Genomic DNA, 19607 nt, shown 5'->3' with positions numbered 1-19607 from the left:
GTGATGGGTGTAAATATACCGCCACATTACGAACCGGTTCAAACGGGAACAACGCAAAAATGTTCTTCAAAACATAATGCTGCAGCAACTAGCTTTTCAATGCATTTTTTACGATTTTCATTGGTCAAAAGAAATGTTGCTAAAGCAACAAGTTTTGCATTGCCTTTTTGACGATTTTCATTGGCCATTCTTAGTGTCACTCCATGCACAATGTTGCGGGCAACACTAATTTGTAAACCGTGTTTTAGTCAAAATACAATACATGCGAGTAGGAAATTTATTCATCAATAGGATACAATTATGTGGACAAAGCTGAGAGATCTAAATGGCTAGTAATATTCGACGGAATATCAAAATCGAGGAATATGTAAAATATAAATTGAATTCGTCAGTATATTTACGGTATATTTTTAAAATGAGACGGTATATTTTGTTTTATATCTGAGGGTCAGAAGGTATATTTTAACGATAAATCCGCGGTCACACAGGCGAAGAGGGCGCCGCTAAAGCGTTTCCGAGAAAAAAAAGTATAAAAATTAGCTGTTTTCTAGTGTAGCGTCGTGTGTCAGCAATTGGTGAAAAGAAAGTGAGTTGCGAATTATTTTCGAATTGTATTTTCGCGATTATCCCACGCCCCGCGATGGGTTTCTTCTGTACTCCCGACTTCTCCGTACATTAGTTTTTTCTTCGCTCTTTTCTTGTTGCTGCCCCGTGTTTGTGTTCGTGTATGTGTGTGCATGAGTGTGCATGGAATGGTGTTTTTTTTTTAGGGGTGGGGGTAGATTTTTCTCTAGCTACTTTGCTGTGTTCTGGCCGCGTCGGGTTCCAGCCCAGGCCGAGTGTAGCAGCAGCAGCGCCTCCCTGGGAGGCGGGCTCTTACTGAACACCGACAACACGGCAGCTTGCCGACGTGAATTCGGCTGCAATTGGCCATGTCCCTGGATGCGCTTCGTCAGGCTCAAACCTGACACTATCCGGACATCCGAGCGACATTCGGCGGCAGCCGCAGCTGAAGCCGAAGCCGAAGCCTCCACCATGTACACACACATTTTGGGGGCAACACGAACGAGCTGCAATTCGGAGGGCCAGGTCACTGCAATTGAAATTGAATCCTTACCGGAGACAGAAGTGGACGCGGACGCGTGCAACGACATCACACATCATCTCTTAATTGAATTAGGCTGCAGAAAACCGAATACACATATATTTTTCTTGTGCTTCTTTTCCATTTGCAGCTTCTGGCGCGCACTGCGACGTAGATACAACACATTCTTTGTGGCACTTTGACCAGTCTACGGAGACGCGAAAAGCGAAAGCACACGAAAGCGACGTTTTTTTTTTTTGGGCTGCGTATAGAACAGGATCAGGACAGCCATGTCGCAGTCGGACAAGATGCAGGATCAGAACCCTCAGTATGAGAATGAGAACGAGGAGTTGTCTTCGGACATGGAGGTAAGTCCGAGCCTTAAAATCCTCTCCCGTTTTTCCACTCGAAATCTAATGCTGAATACGCTTTATTCCTCCCATTTTCCAGGAGCCAGCCGATGCTGTGGAGCGTGAGGGCCAGCAGGAGAGCAGCCAGGATGAAAACTTCAATGATGACAGCAATGGCAATGGCAATGAGCTCCAGCAGGGCGGGGACCAGCAGCAAGAGCAGGAGCAGCAGCAGCCCCAGGAATCGTCCGGGGACGAGCAGAACAACCATGGCAGCGAGGAGGCAGCAGGCCCTGCAGACCAACAACAGCAGCAGCAACAGGGTGGCAATAACAACGCCGCCGCACCGCCGCAAGAGCAGGAGGAGCGCGTGAGCTCGACCAATCTAATAGTCAACTACTTACCACAGGATATGACGGACCGAGAGCTGTACGAGCTCTTTGCCAACTTCGGTGGCATCAACACCTGCAAAATCATGCGCGACTTCAAGGTAAGCCAAAGCCAGCCAGCCGGGGAAGTAGGGTAAGAGGCCACGCAGGATGCACGTCACAGGTCGTTGTTGTCAAGAAAGGCCTCCTGCTCTTGCTCTTGTTGTCCTTGTCGCACCGTGCAATACATACACAAACTGCAACTCTAACCTGTGCATCCTTTCTCTCTGGTTTATTTCATCCCCCACCCTCTTTGGCAACGCGCCCGACGCTCAGACTGGATATAGCTTCGGCTACGGCTTCGTCGACTACAGAACAGAGGCGGACACCGAAGAAGCTATCGATAAGCTGAACGGACTATATGTGCGCAACAAGCGATTGAAGGTGAGTGTACCACCCTGTCCCCGAACCACCTACCGCTTGCGCATACTCATTCCTGTCTCTCGGGACGCTCTCTCGTCTCTTAGGTCTCGTATGCTCGCCCCGGCGGCCAGTCCATCAAGGACACCAACCTGTATGTCATCAATCTACCACGCAATATCGACGATGATATGCTCACCAGAACCTTCTCGCCGTTTGGCCAAATTGTCCAACGAAACATCTTGCGGGACAAACTCACCGGACGTCCGCGCGGCGTTGCCTTTGTACGGTAAGTCCATCGTTATTCTGTTGCCCCCAGAAGTAAAATAGCTCCCATAAGCCAGCAGCAGCGCACTTTCCTATGCACATAATGCACAGGGCCTGCCGACCCCTGATCTAGAGTCACCTTCCAAAATCAAGATTTATTCAGATTTGGCCCTTAAATATAGAGATGTTTGAATGCCCTTTTGATATTATGTATAGATTCCTTCCTTAATAGGATATTTGTAATTAGAGATCTTGGAGCACTAGGAGATCAGGAATTGAAAAAGTTTACCCCCATATTTTTGTTATTTTGAAAAATTTACAAAAGATACAGAAATGTCCAGAGTGAATGTTCATTTGAGATTGTCATTCATGGTCGTAATTGTGGCCCAGGCTTAGGTGCTTGTCTAGGAGCTGTTAGGCTCTCAAAGGAAAGCATATACAGCACATATTGTAAGATGAATTGTGTTCTTAAACAAACGAATCATATACGCTATATGTAACTTTGTCCGGGGTGTTCATCTGTGGTGTGTCGTTGCCGCAGTGTAGATTTAGGCATAACTTATCTGCAAGCTTTCTAGCTACAAGCCCAGATCTGACACGACGTTTATTAAGACTGTAAAATGTGATAATTGAATGGAATGATGTGAATCATAAGTTCGGAAAAACATGGACCGTTCAATCAATGATCTATCAGAACATCAGCATTAAACTTTGCCCAACTGAATGGTTTCCAAATCGTTAGAACGCTTCAGTGCAGCCAACTCTTTTGTTATGCTTTCTTTTGAATGATCGGATGAATCTGTGCTCAGAAACTGATGTATGAGTACTTGTAAGATTTACACGTTCAAGATTCAAACGATATGTATAAAAGGATGCAAGAGACATTCACAATTCACAGTAGGTCCAGAGATATCTAGAGAGCTCCAAGGGCCAGGGCATTTAAGTGGAAAAGGATGCCTTAACTCGCAGAGTAGAGAAAGGACTCACATATCAATACCTAGTATAATCGTGGATGCCACAGGCCGAATTCCAACTGATTTTGAATGTCAATCTGTGATTTCTACCCAAACGCTATCCGGGGTGCGAAGGTTGGAATTCGGTCTGTGGCACCCCCGTATAATAGAAGATTTCCATATATCCTACAGCCATGGGGTCTACTCCTTTTGCCTTTCTCTAACTGTCTATCTCTCTCTCTCTCTTTCCATTCTCCGCTACAGCTTCAGTAAGCGCGAAGAGGCACAGGATGCACTGAACACGCTGAACAATACGGTGCCACTGGGTTGCACACAGCCGATTTGGGTGCGTCTGGCCGAGGAACATGGCAAGGCAAAGGCTGCACAGTTCATGTCGCAGATTGGCGGGCCGATTGGTGGTGGTGTAGGTGGCGGTGGGGGAATGGCTGGCCCACTGCATATTGGACATCAGCCGCACCACCATCACCACCAAAACAACAACAACCAGCACCACAACAACAACCAGCACCACAACAACAACCAGCACCACAACAACAACCAGCATCATCCACACATGCAACAGCCGCACCAGCAACAGCTCCAGCAACACCATCATCCACCGCATCACCACCAGCACCATCAGCAACAACACCATCCCCACCAGCCGCATAACCACAACCACAGCCACAGTCACCACAACCACCATAATATGGCCCACCATCCGGCGGTGCACCATATGCAGCTGCACGGAGGAGTCCACGGAATCAGCATGGGGATGGGGGGCATGGGCGTGGGCGTAGGAATGGGAGTGGGTGTGCATATGCATGGTGGAGGTGGGGGCGGTGGAGGAGCGGGTGTCGGTGGCGGTGGCGGCTACCAGCATATGGCGCATAGAGGTAGATCAAATAGAACACGATCTCAAAAACTGCATCCATATAACAATCATGCACAGAAATTTATTTAAAACACACAAAAAAATTAATTTCTTTACACCAATATTAGCTGCATCTCACAGGTGAAGTGGTCATGCTGCCATTGCCACATTGCAGCCACTCCAGCAGGCAGCCGTGCAATGGCAGCAGCAAATTCCGCATCCGAATCCTCAACCGCAACCGCAGTCGCGTCCACATCCACAGCCACCACAGTCTCACCAGCCATCATACCAGCCACAACAACAACATCTGCTACCAACAACAACAACAACAACACACATGTCCACCATCTCCGCCAGTCAGCAACCCCCCAACCAGCCGCAGCAGTCTCGCGCGATCACCAGCAACAATATGAATAGTTACAGCCAGCAGCAGTCACAGCAGCAACAGACCAACATTCAGATACCCAGCCAGTCGGCCTACTATGCGCCTGCTTACTTTGTTCCTACCTATCAGACAGCAGCAGGATCAGGAGCAGCCACACCGGCAGAAGCAGGAGCAGCAGCAGCAGCTGTATATCCAAATACAGTTGGCTATGTGGTTACTTCTGCACCTGCCGCCACCACATATTTGGCTACAGGAACAGCTCCTGGAGCACCACCAACACAAGCAAGACGAACTCCAACATATACCGCGACATCGAGAGAATCGGGTGGCACAACATATTATTATTATCATCAGGTCGATGAGGGATCTGGATCAACGCAAACAGTGCCCGTACCATCAGCCACATCCACAACGTATACGTATGCAACATCATCAGCAGAAGGATCAGCAGGAGGAGCAGCATCTGCAGGAAGAGAAGGAGCGGGAACAACCACACCAGAAGGAGCCGGAGCAGATACCGCATATGTATATTACCAGTGTTCCGATTCGAACCATGTCAATACCCTCAACTACTTAGATCCTCAAACTGGGAGATTGCAAGCCATGGGTCTTGTATATGTGACATACAGGGGAGACCGAGATCGAACAGACGGAGCACCAGCTCCAAGAACAGCTCAAGCACAACAGGATAGAATGGAGGCGAGTTGGGGGCCGGGAACAACTGGTGGTGGTGGCGGACGTGGCAGCAACAACCAGGATGCTGCTGATGATGATGGGATGCTGCGCGGCACTAGCGGAGGCAGAGGCAGTGGTGGAGCAGCCGGAGGAGGCAGCAGGCACGCAGTCGGTGGCAGCTTTAACCACTACAACCGAAATCGAAACCGAAACTGAATCTAAATCATCCCCCTCGTAATACCCCGGAAATAGCCCCCTCAATACTCCTCTATCTCTCTCTCTCTTTGACTCTGTGCGTCTCTCTCTACCTAGATGTATGTATGTGTTCGTACAGACAGACACACAGAAACACACAAATGTATATATCCACACACACTGATTGATCGGTTGAAGATCGGAGGGCGAACGAAGGAAGAGAGCGGCGCAAAAAGGCATTGGCAGCAAAAACAAAAGGGATGCAGACAAAAACAAAAACAAAACACATACACAAAGAAAACAAAAACAGAGATAAACATAACGATTCCAAGCTACGCAGATACACACACACACACACACACACACACGAGGCAAGAGGCAAGAGGCAGGAGAGTTCTCTTTTTAGAATTTCACAAACTATTCACGTTTTACGTTTGAAACGATCGATATCCAATTCAAATTCCATTTAATTTTTGTATCAGAAGCATACAAAACATACGCACTTCCAGACGACACTCAATATCATATACATACATACATATATGTATACCATACATACAGAATGTTTGATTCAATTGTAAAATTATAAGAGGATCCAGGAACCTCAACAAATTTTTTGTAAAGACACAAACACTCTCAAATTATATAATAAATATATACATATATATAAATATTCATATTCATATATATATATATGAATATATATATATATATATATATATGTTGAATATACAATGGATATATGTATAAAACACCCGATTCTGTAATCTGAAATTCAACATTCATTTGCCATTTTGTCAAATCAGAAACTCCGCGCGCGTGCTGCTGGAAAAACGCCTTTGATAGAGTAGAAATATCAATATTATAACTCTTAAAAAAATTTTTTTTGACTAAATATAAACCTATAAAAATAAAACCCTAGTCTTGTAGAATTATCATAGATAAGGTACGTGTTTTTTTTTCAGACTAAATTTAAAAAAAGAAGAAAAAACTGAAAGAAACAAGCCGAAAAATACATGTAATTAACGTTAAATATAAAATAAAAAGATACCATTACATATATATTAACCGTTATACGTTATAAACATCAAGTCAGACACACAGACTTAATTGTTAGCTCTGAAAAAGAGCGAGAGGTGACGATAAGATGAGATGAGACGCGCAGCATGTTAGCGAGAGCAGGAGCGAGCATAGTGCAAAGCAATATGGCACCCTAGCGTGATACAGAAAGAGAGAGACGACAACGGCAACAAGTCGAGGGTACAGTCGCCACCTGGGGATCAGACCCGACCGGGACCTACCACAAATCAACGAGACGAGCTTATTTTGTAAGATAAAACTATCAAAACAAAACAACTATTGTAGCATGAACAAGTGTTAAGATAATAACATAGCAGCATTGTCAGCGTGTGAAGAAGGCTGCTCTTGTCGAATAGTTAAATTTGTATTAAATATACACATTTAATGTAGTTCGTAAGCAACCGAGGGACGGAGTAGCTCAGTGCCGTCGTATAAGAAGAAAAAAAAGCCCTTTACGTTTAGATTAATGACAACGATTTATCCCAAGAGCACAGAAAACCAAATGAGAGATTTATTTGTAAGAGAACCTTTTTATAAGTGTAACAGAATTTAATATATGATATACTATATGCAATGTAACTGAACAAATCGAATGAATTAGTATCTTAAAAGTGCACAGAACCAGAAAATTAGGCAAAGGAAATCTAAAGGGAGGTTGTAATATACGAAGGATAGGCTTGAGGGAGTTGGATGATAGGGAATAGGCAACGAGACTGGTTTTTTTTTTGTCATTCTAGGACATGGACAGCAATACCCCAGAGACCAGTGGAGTATATGATCACGGATTCCATACAAACAACATAAGCCAAATACAAAAGTACAAGCCACAGCCAGTAGCTGTGAAAGTCATGAAACGGAGTCGTGCCAACGAGTATCAAAGTGTCCTGGTGCCAAAGTGCGTCTCTGTGAGCAGAGGTCCTGCCAATTCAACGGTGAGTCCTCTTGAGAAGGGAAAAAAGAGAAGATTGTAGAACCAAAGCTTTTTTTGGCAAACCCGAGCAAATTTCAAATTTCAAAATTAATGTATTAGTTAAGATTATTATTATTATTATATAAAGCTAATAAATAGTTAAAACTAGGTATTTACAGGGTATGGGGCTATAGCTGCTGAGGCCTTAAGCTCACTATAGTATTATTATACGTTTGAGGATGTATGTACTTATATACATATGTACAGGGTTGGTTCTATACGTTATTATATGTTGTGGGGGAATTATTATCTAAAATACTAATTGTGTATATGTATATGTACAGGGATGATTGTTTATGAGGTTATATGTAGTGAATGATTTTAGATTGGTCTAGATAGTTGAGGATTATTTTTGCGTTTTTGGTGTTAGGGTTGGAGATGTATTGCATGGGGTCGGTGTTATGGAATATTGAGGATCTTTGAAGAGAGAGGGCGGGGCATGTGTATAGTATGTGTCTTATGTCTATGGTTGGGTTGTGGCACAGTGGGCATGCGTTGGAGGATGTTTTATCCATGTAGTGGGCATTGGTGAATCTTGTGTGCCCTAGTCTCAGTCTATTTAGGATGACTTGGTGTCTTCTGTTAAGGTTGTTTAGGTTTTTGGGGGGAGGATGAGTGGAAGATAGGTTGATAACTTGTTGGTACCAGGGGGAAGTCTTAGTGAGGAGGTCTGTTTGTTTAGTTATGAGGATTTTCTTAAGGTATAGTGAGATGTCGTTAGAATTATGATTGGGGGTATATATGAGGGGTAGTTTGGAGGTAGTTTTGGCTGCGGTGTCAGCAATTTCGTTCCCTTTTATGCCAATGTGGCTAGGTATCCATATAATTGTTATTTTTGGGAAAAGTTTGGTGACGAGGTTACGGATTGTGGTGGGGTAGTACGAGGAATTGTTGGGATTGGTAATTGCGGATATAGAGGAGAGTGAATCAGTGCAGATAGCGTATCTTCCGCGTTTGTTGCGGCTTAGTAGGATGGCTTCGTGGATAGCTATGATTTCGCTGGAAAGGACTGAGGAGTACTGTGGAAGTAGTCCGGATTTTATGGTTGATGTCTCATTGCAGATGCTATAGCTGGTAATGCCTGCTGCTTTGGACCCGTCTGTGTATAGGAAGGTGTGTTGGTGGAGGTTGGATTTGATGGAGTGGAAGAGTTGGTGGAAGACTATTGGGGGGTGGTGTTTTTATCGTGTTTGGATAGGGTGATGTTGGTTGCTTTAAGGATGGTTGTCATGTTGAATTTATTGGTGTTGGAGGTTTTAATCGGGGAGAACGGTATGAGGTTATTCTGGGATATTTGTTTGGCTCTGTCAATCGTGCTAAGCAGTCTGTGTTTTTTTTTTTTTTTGTTTTTTGGAAGTGAGTTTAGGGGGGTGTCTTTAGCGTGGATGAGGTTTTTAAATATTTTGCCAGTTAGAAAATCTCGCTTGTTTTCCAAGGTGTGAAGGTTGGCTTCGGATAGAAGGTTGTTAGTGGGTGTGGTGCGGAATGCACCCAGGGCGGCTCTTGTTGCTGCGTTAATCGTAGATTTCAGGCGGTTAAGCTGGCTTTTTGGTGCGTAACCGTATATGGGGAGGCAGAAGTCGACTTTGGATATGATTAGAGATTTGATAATTTGTACAAGTGATGAGGTGTGGCAGTTGTATTTTAAGGACGAGAGGTGTTTGATAATGCCCAGTGGCTTGGAAAGGTCTATTTTGAGTTTATTGATATGTGAGTTCCAGTTGTATCTAGAGTTAAGTGTGAGGCCTAGTAGTCTGAGTGAGTTGTTTTGGTTGATGGATGTGTTGCCAGTAATGAATTTAGGTTTGCAGTTATGTTTGCGACATATGTGTAGAAGTTGGCTTTTATCTTTGGATAGGTCTGCACCTGACTGAGTGCACCAGCTGCTTATTTGGTTGAGGATTGTTTGGATGTCGGTTGTGGGGCTTTTCCTTTTGCTGTGTTGGATGATAAGGAGGAAGTCGTCGGCGTATGCACTGAATTTGATCTGCTTGTGAGAGGATAAGATTTCGGAGAGGGGGTTGTACGCTATAAGAAAAAGGATAACTGAGATGGGGGAGCCTTGGGGTATGCCGTTGGGGAGAGGGACGGTGTTCGAGAGGTTCGAGCCACTTTTCACCAGGATTTTCCTCTTTGACATGAAGTTTATGACGAATTGTAATATTCGTGGACCTACTTTCCATTTTTTTAGTTGTTGGATGATGGAGTGGATTCCTATTTTGTCGAAAGCTTTGGTGAAGTCAAGGGATATTAAGGTGAGATGTTTTTTTAGGGCGATGGCTCTGGTAGCTAGGTGGTCTACGTAGAGTAGACTATCTATTACCGATTTTCCTCTTTTAAAACCTAGTTGGCTGTTGTGAATTAATTTGTTGTTTAAAACAAACCACCACAACCTTTTTGCCACTATCTTATCGAGCGTTTTGGCTAGGCATGAATTAAGTGATATGGGTCTGTAGGATTTTATGTCTGTTAGTGGTTTTTGTTGTTTTAGGATCGGGAGGACTAGGCTGAGTTTGAGCGATTGAGGGATGTATGAGTCAAGTATTTTGTTAAAGTGGTTTATTATTCTGATTTTGAGGGTGGGGGGTGCGTTTTTTATCATGGAGTATGAGATTCGGTCAAGGCAGGGGGTGTGGCCTTTCAGGGAGTACAGAGATGATGAGAATTCTATGAATGTAATGTCCTTTTCGATTTCAAATGCTGATGGAGTTGGGGTATAGTTAATAAGAGAGTCTGTTTGGGATTTGTTCGAACGGAATGTTGGGGAGAAATTACGATCATGAGCTTCTTCTGACCACGTGTGGGCGAAGGAGTTGGCTATTTCGGTTTGGTTGGTTGTGTCTGTTTGGGTGTGGGGGTTAAAAATATTGTGAATGTTTTTGACAGGGTAAAGTCCGCATAGTCGTCTGATGTTAGACCATGTTGAGGATGTGTCAGAGGTAGGGTGTATTTGGGCTGTGAAATCAAGAATCGATTTCTGTTTAGCTTCCCTGATTGCTCTTTTGAATTTGGCATTTGCTTTTTTATATTCTATGTAGGTGGTGTTGTTTATGTCTCGTTTGAGCTTTTTCCATTTAGTGATTTTTAAACTTTTAAGGATTGCTAGTTCTTTGTTCCACCAGGGAACGGTACGGGGGAGGGAGAAAGTGGTGTTTTGGGGGATGGAAAGGTGGGCGCTATGGATTATTATTTTTTTAATTAGAGCGTTTTCCCTGTTGACGTTGTCGCTTGTTTGGGTAGTGGAGTTGAGTTTATGGATGTGTTTTTGGTATAGGTCCCAGTCGGCTCTTTTCAGTTTGAAGGACGGTTTAGAGGTAAAGTTTGGGAGGGATGGGTTGTTGAAGAGAGAGATTAGTATGGGGAAGTGGTCGCTACCGTGGAGGTCGTCTATTACTTCCCAGAGGAGTTCTGGAGCAATAGTTGCTGATGCTAGGGAGAGGTCAATGTGGGTGAATGTCTTGTGTGTTGAGAAGTGGGTGGGGGATTTGTCGTTTAGGAGGATGTAGTTGGAATGGTCTAGGAAGGAGGCTAAAGTTTTCCCTCTTGGGTTGGCCTTAGGTGAGCCCCAGTAGGGGTGCCAGCTGTTAAAGTCTCCTAGGACTAGGGTGGGGTCGTTTGTGGTTAGGGTCAGGACGTTATGTAGATTGCGGGCGTTGAAGGGTTTGTTTGGGGAGATGTATGAGGATATGATGTTGACTTTGGATTTGGATTTGATGTTGACACCTACTGCGTCAAAGTCGGAGTTGAGAGGGATTTGGGTGTGGGGTATGGAGTTGTGTATGAGGATGGCTGTGCCTCCAAAAGCATTAAGCTGGTTATAGCTGCAGTATATTGAATAGTTGGTTGGGATAGGGAGATAGTTGGGGTTGGATATGTGGGTTTCTTGTAGGGCAACGATTAGGGGGTTATATGATTTCATGAGACTTTGTAATTCAATGTAGTTGTTTTTGTAGCCGTGTATGTTCCATTGCCTACAACCGGACGAACGAAGATGTAAACAGTGGCTTTCTAAATACACACAAATATTATGAAACTTGAAGATTTTTAGTGCACTTGAGGTGAAAGATCTCGTGGTTTCTTTTTGTAAGTAAAGAGGAAGGATACGATGGAGCTACAAGAAGAATTTACAAACAGTATTATTTTCCGCGCTTCAACCAAGTTGTTAACCTGTTCAAAATGAACGCGCTCAATATGTTGACTGTTGGGGGCGATAGCTATCGATTACAGTTCACCAAATGACTTATCGACCTCTCGTTTCCGCCTTCCAGGCAATGGCAGCAGCAAATTCCGCATCCGAATCCTCAACCGCAACCGCAGTCGCGTCCACATCCACAGCCACCACAGTCTCACCAGCCATCATACCAGCCACAACAACAACATCTGCTGCCAACAACAACAACAACACACATGTCCACCATCTCCGCCAGTCAGCAACCCCCCAACCAGCCGCAGCAGTCTCGCGCGATCACCAGCAACAATATGAATAGTTACAGCCAGCAGCAGTCTCAGCAGCAACAGACCAACATTCAGATACCCAGCCAGTCGGCCTACTATGCGCCTGCTTACTTTGTTCCTACCTATCAGACAGCAGCAGGATCAGGAGCAGCCACACCGGCAGAAGCAGGAGCAGCAGCAGCAGCTGTATATCCAAATACAGTTGGCTATGTGGTTACTTCTGCACCTGCCGCCACCACATATTTGGCTACAGGAACAGCTCCTGGAGCACCACCAACACAAGCAAGACGAACTCCAACATATACCGCGACATCGAGAGAATCGGGTGGCACAACATATTATTATTATCATCAGGTCGATGAGGGATCTGGATCAACGCAAACAGTGCCCGTACCATCAGCCACATCGACAACGTATACTTATACAACATCATCAGCAGAAGGATCAGCAGGAGGAGCAGCATCTGCAGGAAGAGAAGGAGCGGGAACAACCACACCAGAAGGAGCCGGAGCAGATACCGCATATGTATATTACCAGTGTTCCGATTCGAACCATGTCAATACCCTCAACTACTTAGATCCTCAAACTGGGAGATTGCAAGCCATGGGTCTTGTATATGTGACATACAGGGGAGACCGAGATCGAACAGACGGAGCACCAGCTCCAAGAACAGCTCAAGCACAACAGGATAGAATGGAGGCGAGTTGGGGGCCGGGAACAACTGGTGGTGGTGGCGGACGTGGCAGCAACAACCAGGATGCTGCTGATGATGATGGGATGCTGCGCGGCACTAGCGGAGGCAGAGGCAGTGGTGGAGCAGCCGGAGGAGGCAGCAGGCACGCAGTCGGTGGCAGCTTTAACCACTACAACCGAAATCGAAACCGAAACTGAATCTAAATCATCCCCCTCGTAATACCCCGGAAATAGCCCCCTCAATACTCCTCTATCTCTCTCTCTCTTTGACTCTGTGCGTCTCTCTCTACCTAGATGTATGTATGTGTTCGTACAGACAGACACACAGAAACACACAAATGTATATATCCACACACACTGATTGATCGGTTGAAGATCGGAGGGCGAACGAAGGAAGAGAGCGGCGCAAAAAGGCATTGGCAGCAAAAACAAAAGGGATGCAGACAAAAACAAAAACAAAACACATACACAAAGAAAACAAAAACAGAGATAAACATAACGATTCCAAGCTACGCAGATACACACACACACACACACACACGAGGCAAGAGGCAGGAGAGTTCTCTTTTTAGAATTTCACAAACTATTCACGTTTTACGTTTGAAACGATCGATATCCAATTCAAATTCCATTTAATTTTTGTATCAGAAGCATACAAAACATACGCACTTCCAGACGACACTCAATATCATATACATACATACATATATGTATACCATACATACAGAATGTTTGATTCAATTGTAAAATTATAAGAGGATCCAGGAACCTCAACAAATTTTTTGTAAAGACACAAACACTCACAAATTATATAATAAATATATACATATATATAAATATTCATATTCATATATATATATATGAATATATATATATGTTGAATATACAATGGATATATGTATAAAACACCCGATTCTGTAATCTGAAATTCAACATTCATTTGCCATTTTGTCAAATCAGAAACTCCGCGCGCGTGCTGCTGGAAAAACGCCTTTGATAGAGTAGAAATATCAATATTATAACTCTTAAAAAAATTTTTTTTGACTAAATATAAACCTATAAAAATAAAACCCTAGTCTTGTAGAATTATCATAGATAAGGTACGTGTTTTTTTTTCAGACTAAATTTAAAAAAAGAAGAAAAAACTGAAAGAAACAAGCCGAAAAATACATGTAATTAACGTTAAATATAAAATAAAAAGATACCATTACATATATATTAACCGTTATACGTTATAAACATCAAGTCAGACACACAGACTTAATTGTTAGCTCTGAAAAAGAGCGAGAGGTGACGATAAGATGAGATGAGACGCGCAGCATGTTAGCGAGAGCAGGAGCGAGCATAGTGCAAAGCAATATGGCACCCTAGCGTGATACAGAAAGAGAGAGACGACAACGGCAACAAGTCGAGGGTACAGTCGCCACCTGGGGATCAGACCCGACCGGGACCTACCACAAATCAACGAGACGAGCTTATTTTGTAAGATAAAACTATCAAAACAAAACAACTATTGTAGCATGAACAAGTGTTAAGATAATAACATAGCAGCATTGTCAGCGTGTGAAGAAGGCTGCTCTTGTCGAATAGTTAAATTTGTATTAAATATACACATTTAATGTAGTTCGTAAGCAACCGAGGGACGGAGTAGCTCAGTGCCGTCGTATAAGAAGAAAAAAAAGCCCTTTACGTTTAGATTAATGACAACGATTTATCCCAAGAGCACAGAAAACCAAATGAGAGATTTATTTGTAAGAGAACCTTTTTATAAGTGTAACAGAATTTAATATATGACATACTATATGCAATGTAACTGAACAAATCGAATGAATTAGTATCTTAAAAGTGCACAGAACCAGAAAATTAGGCAAAGGAAATCTAAAGGGAGGTTGTAATATACGAAGGATAGGCTTGAGGGAGTTGGATGATAGGGAATAGGCAACGAGACTGGTTTTTTTTTTGTCATTCTAGGACATGGACAGCAATACCCCAGAGACCAGTGGAGTATATGATCACGGATTCCATACAAACAACATAAGCCAAATACAAAAGTACAAGCCACAGCCAGTAGCTGTGAAAGTCATGAAACGGAGTCGTGCCAACGAGTATCAAAGTGTCCTGGTGCCAAAGTGCGTCTCTGTGAGCAGAGGTCCTGCCAATTCAACGGTGAGTCCTCTTGAGAAGGGAAAAAAGAGAAGAGTGCTAGAACCAAAGCTTTTTTTGGCAAACCCGTGCAAATTTCAAATTTCAAAATTAATGTATTAGTTAAGATAAAATTACCTGTCACTATAAAACCGTTTCGGACTTTGCCAAATATACAGAGTTTTTGACAAAACTGATGTGTTTTCTTAATTCTGTTCCTCCTTTAGTGAGCGAGCGCCTACAACCGGACGAACGAAGATGTAAACAGTGGCTTTCTAAATACACACAAATATTATGAAACTTGAAGATTTTTAGTGCACTTGAGGTGAAAGATCTCGTGGTTTCTTTTTGTAAGTAAAGAGGAAGGATACGATGGAGCTACAAGAAGAATTTACAAACAGTATTATTTTCCGCGCTTTAACCAAGTTGTTAACCTGTTCAAAATGAACGCGCTCAATATGTTGACTGTTGGGGGCGATAGCTATCGATTACAGTTCACCAAATGACTTATCGACCTCTCGTTTCCGCCTTCCAGGCAAGAGCGAGAAGGAGCGATTCGAAAACAGCTGCTGGAACAGCACCACTGTGTTGGAAAACACACCGTGTATTCCAATGTCAATTAAACGAGAGGAAAAGCCCCACAAAAAACTTTAAGCAATAGTTAAACTGTCGCTACAATACACAATTGGCGACTACGAAGCTGCCCCACGGCATCCAATTTCACCCAAGTGGATTGGAAACTGAGAGTTATCAGAAAGACAGTGACCAGCGACAGCCACAGAGGGGATAGCGGACTACGCAATAAACGAGATAACGACCTTCCCCCGCTCGTCGCTCCCCTCTTCCTGCTCACGTTCTACCCTCCCTCGGGCAGTGCTTGCCACTTGCTGCTACTGCAGCGACAGCATAGTGCGTCTCCGTCTAGTGGCTTGGTAACTCAATTCGAGTGGCCGCCGCAGTGACGCGACAGCGAAATGCCCCAGACGAGGGCTGCGGCCGCTGAGGCAGCGGCGGCGGGCACCGTCAATGGCCAGCCGCTAGTGAAAATCGGCCATTATCTGTTGGGCGCCACGCTCGGTACGGGCACCTTTGGTAAGGTAAAGATCGGTGAGCATCAGATTACGCGCGTCAAGGTTGCTGTCAAGATTCTTAACAGGCAGAAGATCAAGAGCCTAGATGTGGTAGGTAAGATTCGGCGAGAGATCCAGAATCTGAAGCTCTTCCGGCATCCGCACATCATTAAGCTTTATCAGGTAAGGAGTCTTGAATTCCTGTGTCCCGAAGTCCTGTGTGATAAGTTCCCCCTTGCCCTTTTCCCTTAGGTGATCTCCACCCCATCGGACATCTTCATGATCATGGAGTACGTGAGCGGCGGCGAACTGTTCGACTACATCGTGAAACACGGCAAGCTGCAGGAGCATCAGGCGCGTCGCTTCTTCCAGCAGATCATCTCGGGCGTGGATTACTGTCACCGGCACATGATTGTGCACCGCGACCTGAAGCCGGAGAACCTCCTGCTCGACCACAACATGCACGTGAAGATCGCTGACTTTGGGCTATCGAACATGATGCTGGACGGAGAGTTCCTGCGCACCTCGTGCGGCTCTCCCAACTATGCGGCGCCCGAGGTGATCTCGGGCAAGTTGTATGCCGGTCCCGAGGTGGACATCTGGTCGTGCGGCGTCATTCTGTACGCCCTGCTCTGCGGCACGCTGCCCTTCGACGATGAGCACGTGCCGACGCTCTTCCGAAAGATCAAATCGGGCATCTTCCCCATACCGGAGTACCTCAACAAGCAGGTGGTCAATCTGGTGTGCCAGATGCTGCAGGTGGATCCCCTCAAGCGGGCCAACATCGAGGAGATCAAGAAGCACGAGTGGTTCCAGAAGGAGCTGCCCGCCTACCTCTTCCCCTCGTCGATTGAGCAAGACTCGAATGTCATTGACACCTATGCCGTGGCCGAGGTCTGCACCAAGTTCGGGGTCAAGGAGCTCGAGGTGCACAACTCGCTGCTCAGCGGCGATCCACACGACCAGCTGGCCATCGCGTACCACCTGATCATCGACAACAAGCGCTTCGCTGACGACGCCGCCAACCAGATCAACGAGATCAATAACTTCTTTGTGGCCGGGTCCCCGCCGCCGCCGCCAATCGCCACCCATGCATCGCACGAGACCCCAGGACATGCCTCCGGCCAGACGCCTCTGGCCACGGTAACTGTGGGCGGCGGAACGGCCGCCAGTTCGGGCAGCGCCACGCCTGTGCCACCCGGAGTGGCGCCGCCGAGCAGCAGCGTTCTGGCCGCCATACGACCGCATCCGGAGAGGATCGCACCGATGCGCGACCGCCAGCTGGCAATGTCCGTGCAGAACTCGGGCGGCGCTGCCTTCCCCGAGAAGACGGCGCGCGGCGGTACACCCATCAAGCGGGCCAAGTGGCATTTGGGCATACGATCGCAGAGCAAGCCCAACGACATAATGCTGGAGGTGTACCGGGCCATGAAGGCGCTCAACTACGAGTGGAAGATCATCAATCCGTATCATGTCCGTGTGAGGCGGCAGAACGTGAAGACGGGCAAGTTCTCGAAGATGTCGCTGCAGCTGTACCAAGTGGACGCCAAGAGCTATCTGCTCGACTTCAAGTCCCTCACCAATGAAGAGGTGGAGCAAGGGGACGACGTCATCATGGAGAGCCTCACACCGCCACCGCTTAGCGTGACCGGGTTGATGCCGCTCCAGCCGACCGGCCACCATACCATGGAATTCTTCGAGATGTGCGCGGCGCTTATTATACAGCTGGCGCGCTGAGCCCCCGGATCCACATCGGTCCACAGTCTACCCCCAAATGACAACAGTAAATGGCATCTCCGCCGCGGGGGAGGGCTCTCCCCTCCCGGTGGCATGACCATAACTAAGATTTAAACTAAAAGAACAGAAGAATGTTTCGTAATTGGATGATGCCATTCAGGTCATCCGACAATCCGCTACCCGCTACCGTTAGCCGCGTATCCGCTTGACCGCTTTGCTTTAACCGAATCGACCCTAGTTTATAGATCTGTTCTGTTTCTATTTTATACACGTTGAGTTATTATTTTACACCCCTAATTGTATATTGTATCGTATCGTATGTTTCCGTATACTCGTACTTCGTCTTCGTATTTATCCCCAAACGAATCCGCGTCGCATAGCACGGGAGTGCGCCAGATGTCAGTTATTAGTTTGTAGTCCACTACTCCGGAGGAGGCGGTTTAATGTGTTTTGGGGCAGGCCAGTTCAGTTCCATAAACTATGTATTCGTATAAACAAAAGCCTTAATAAAGCAACCAAATAAACCATTCTATTGCTATCTCTATCTAACCAGGAACGAAATCAGTATGCAGCAACAAGTCGAAATATAAACCAGGTTTAATGTTACTATGATTATATATTAGATTTTTATTGCATATTAAAAGTATTCCTGCTGTTGCATAAGGGTTAGGCTATCTGTCTACTGCGGTTACAGTGTACTCTGGTTCGTTTTTTATATAAAATCTCGATTTGCGGCAAAGCTATACTATTGTATCCGAGGCACCCATCCTTAATCCTGGTAATCCTCCTCTATTGCTTCTGCTGTTGCTTCCGCTTCAGCTTGTCGATCAACGTCTCGATGCTGTTGGCATCCACCAGGCCAATGAATTTATCCACCACAACGCCGTTGCGGAAGGCAAGGACGGCGGGCACGGCCTTCACCTCGAACGTCTCGACGAGATCCAGGTTCGTCTCCACATCAATGATGGCCACATCTATCTCATCGGAGTTCTCCAGCAGCTCCAGCATCTTGGGTGTGAGTATTTTGCAGGGGTCGCACCACTCGGCATGGAAATTCACAATTACCGGATTGTCGCTGTTGATGACCTGGACACAAACCCAGACCCAGAGAGGAGAAGATATTAGTTCGGGACAAATACTAGATCTTTGGACATTTCGAAACAAAATAAAAAACGGGCTCAAACCGGTAACAGCCCACCGTTTTGGGCTCATTTGCATACACGAGCTATTCACAACACACACACACACAGATAGACAGTCGCATAGCCAAATGCGTCATGGGGTGGCTAGTTGGCTCGCTGTTTACGGCCGGAACCGCTCACGTACACCAGATAGTATTGCAGGTGCCGCATGCCAGAATCATTGCATAATTGTGCCTGAGGCGCGCACTTGCTTACTCGCTCGCACTCTCTCTCTCTCTCTCTCCCTCACCTTCTGATCGAACTCGTAGTGATCCTTGATGACCAGCTTCTTGTGCAGGTGCTGCGACTGGGATAGGTACTTCTGTGTGGCCCTTGCAGACTGTGGGGCCACTCGGTGGCAACTGCTCTGGGCGCTGGCGCTGATGAGGCAGCAGGCGGCCAGACGTGGCGCGATTCCCTCGGCAGCAATCTTAAGCATTTTTTTGCCAGTGGAGTTTTTGCAGGGAACAGGAGTGTGTGCGCGCGATTTGTGGGGGTAGGCTGCGATACCGATTTCGATTACAATGTTCTCCGGGGCTGGGATTCTGAGCGTTTTCGGAGTGGCCCAGGCGATTAGATTATAATGATGTTGTTCAAATAGATTTTCTCTGTCTTCACTCAGCGCGTCTTGGTATTGGTATTAATTGTTTGTTTATAAACAGCACGGCCTATCGAGTGGACTATCGAGCTATCGCCAAACAGAGTGGC

At 45.7% G+C, this 19607-nt stretch overlaps 4 protein-coding genes across 5 annotated transcripts; 3 read left to right on the top strand and 1 right to left on the bottom strand.

Moving 5' to 3' along the window:
* The first annotated feature begins 467 nt into the window (after window positions 1-467).
* Window positions 468-4888, top strand: LOC108152355 (sex-lethal homolog). 2 transcript variants are annotated; one of them, XM_017281627.2, is made up of 7 exons: window positions 469-586; window positions 1236-1452; window positions 1535-1924; window positions 2139-2246; window positions 2330-2511; window positions 3707-4338; window positions 4445-4888. In XM_017281627.2, the coding sequence occupies exons 2-7, from the start codon at window positions 1375-1377 to the stop codon at window positions 4459-4461; spliced, it is 1407 nt and encodes a 468-aa protein (XP_017137116.1). In that variant the 5' UTR covers window positions 469-586; window positions 1236-1374; the 3' UTR covers window positions 4462-4888. The 2 variants fall into 2 exon arrangements, with proteins under 2 accessions (XP_017137115.1, XP_017137116.1); XM_017281626.2 differs by having other exon boundaries at window positions 468-586; window positions 3707-4888.
* LOC108152356 (RNA-binding protein FUS-like) lies at window positions 4469-13219 on the top strand. The gene is made up of 2 exons (XM_017281628.2): window positions 4469-4511; window positions 11890-13219. The coding sequence occupies exon 2, from the start codon at window positions 12029-12031 to the stop codon at window positions 12965-12967; it is 939 nt and encodes a 312-aa protein (XP_017137117.1). The 5' UTR covers window positions 4469-4511; window positions 11890-12028; the 3' UTR covers window positions 12968-13219.
* Window positions 13220-15511: 2292 nt separating this feature from the next.
* On the top strand, window positions 15512-18248 carry LOC108152076 (5'-AMP-activated protein kinase catalytic subunit alpha-2). Its single transcript, XM_017281109.2, has 2 exons — window positions 15512-16164; window positions 16234-18248. Exons 1-2 carry the CDS (start codon window positions 15886-15888, stop codon window positions 17716-17718), a joined length of 1764 nt encoding a protein of 587 aa, XP_017136598.1. The 5' UTR covers window positions 15512-15885; the 3' UTR covers window positions 17719-18248.
* Window positions 18249-18314: 66 nt separating this feature from the next.
* LOC108152077 (thioredoxin, mitochondrial) lies at window positions 18315-19558 on the bottom strand. Its single transcript, XM_017281110.2, has 2 exons — window positions 19150-19558; window positions 18315-18804 (listed from the first exon to the last, which is right to left on the bottom strand). Exons 1-2 carry the CDS (start codon window positions 19336-19338, stop codon window positions 18508-18510), a joined length of 486 nt encoding a protein of 161 aa, XP_017136599.1. The 5' UTR covers window positions 19339-19558; the 3' UTR covers window positions 18315-18507.
* Window positions 19559-19607: the final 49 nt, after the last annotated feature.

This window comes from Drosophila miranda, chromosome XR, assembly GCF_003369915.1.
Source record: "Drosophila miranda strain MSH22 chromosome XR, D.miranda_PacBio2.1, whole genome shotgun sequence".
In the NCBI taxonomy this organism is placed as follows: Eukaryota; Metazoa; Arthropoda; class Insecta; order Diptera; family Drosophilidae; genus Drosophila; species Drosophila miranda.
The sequence above is the reverse complement of the archived record's forward strand: the minus strand, read 5'-3'. Positions and strand labels throughout refer to the sequence as shown.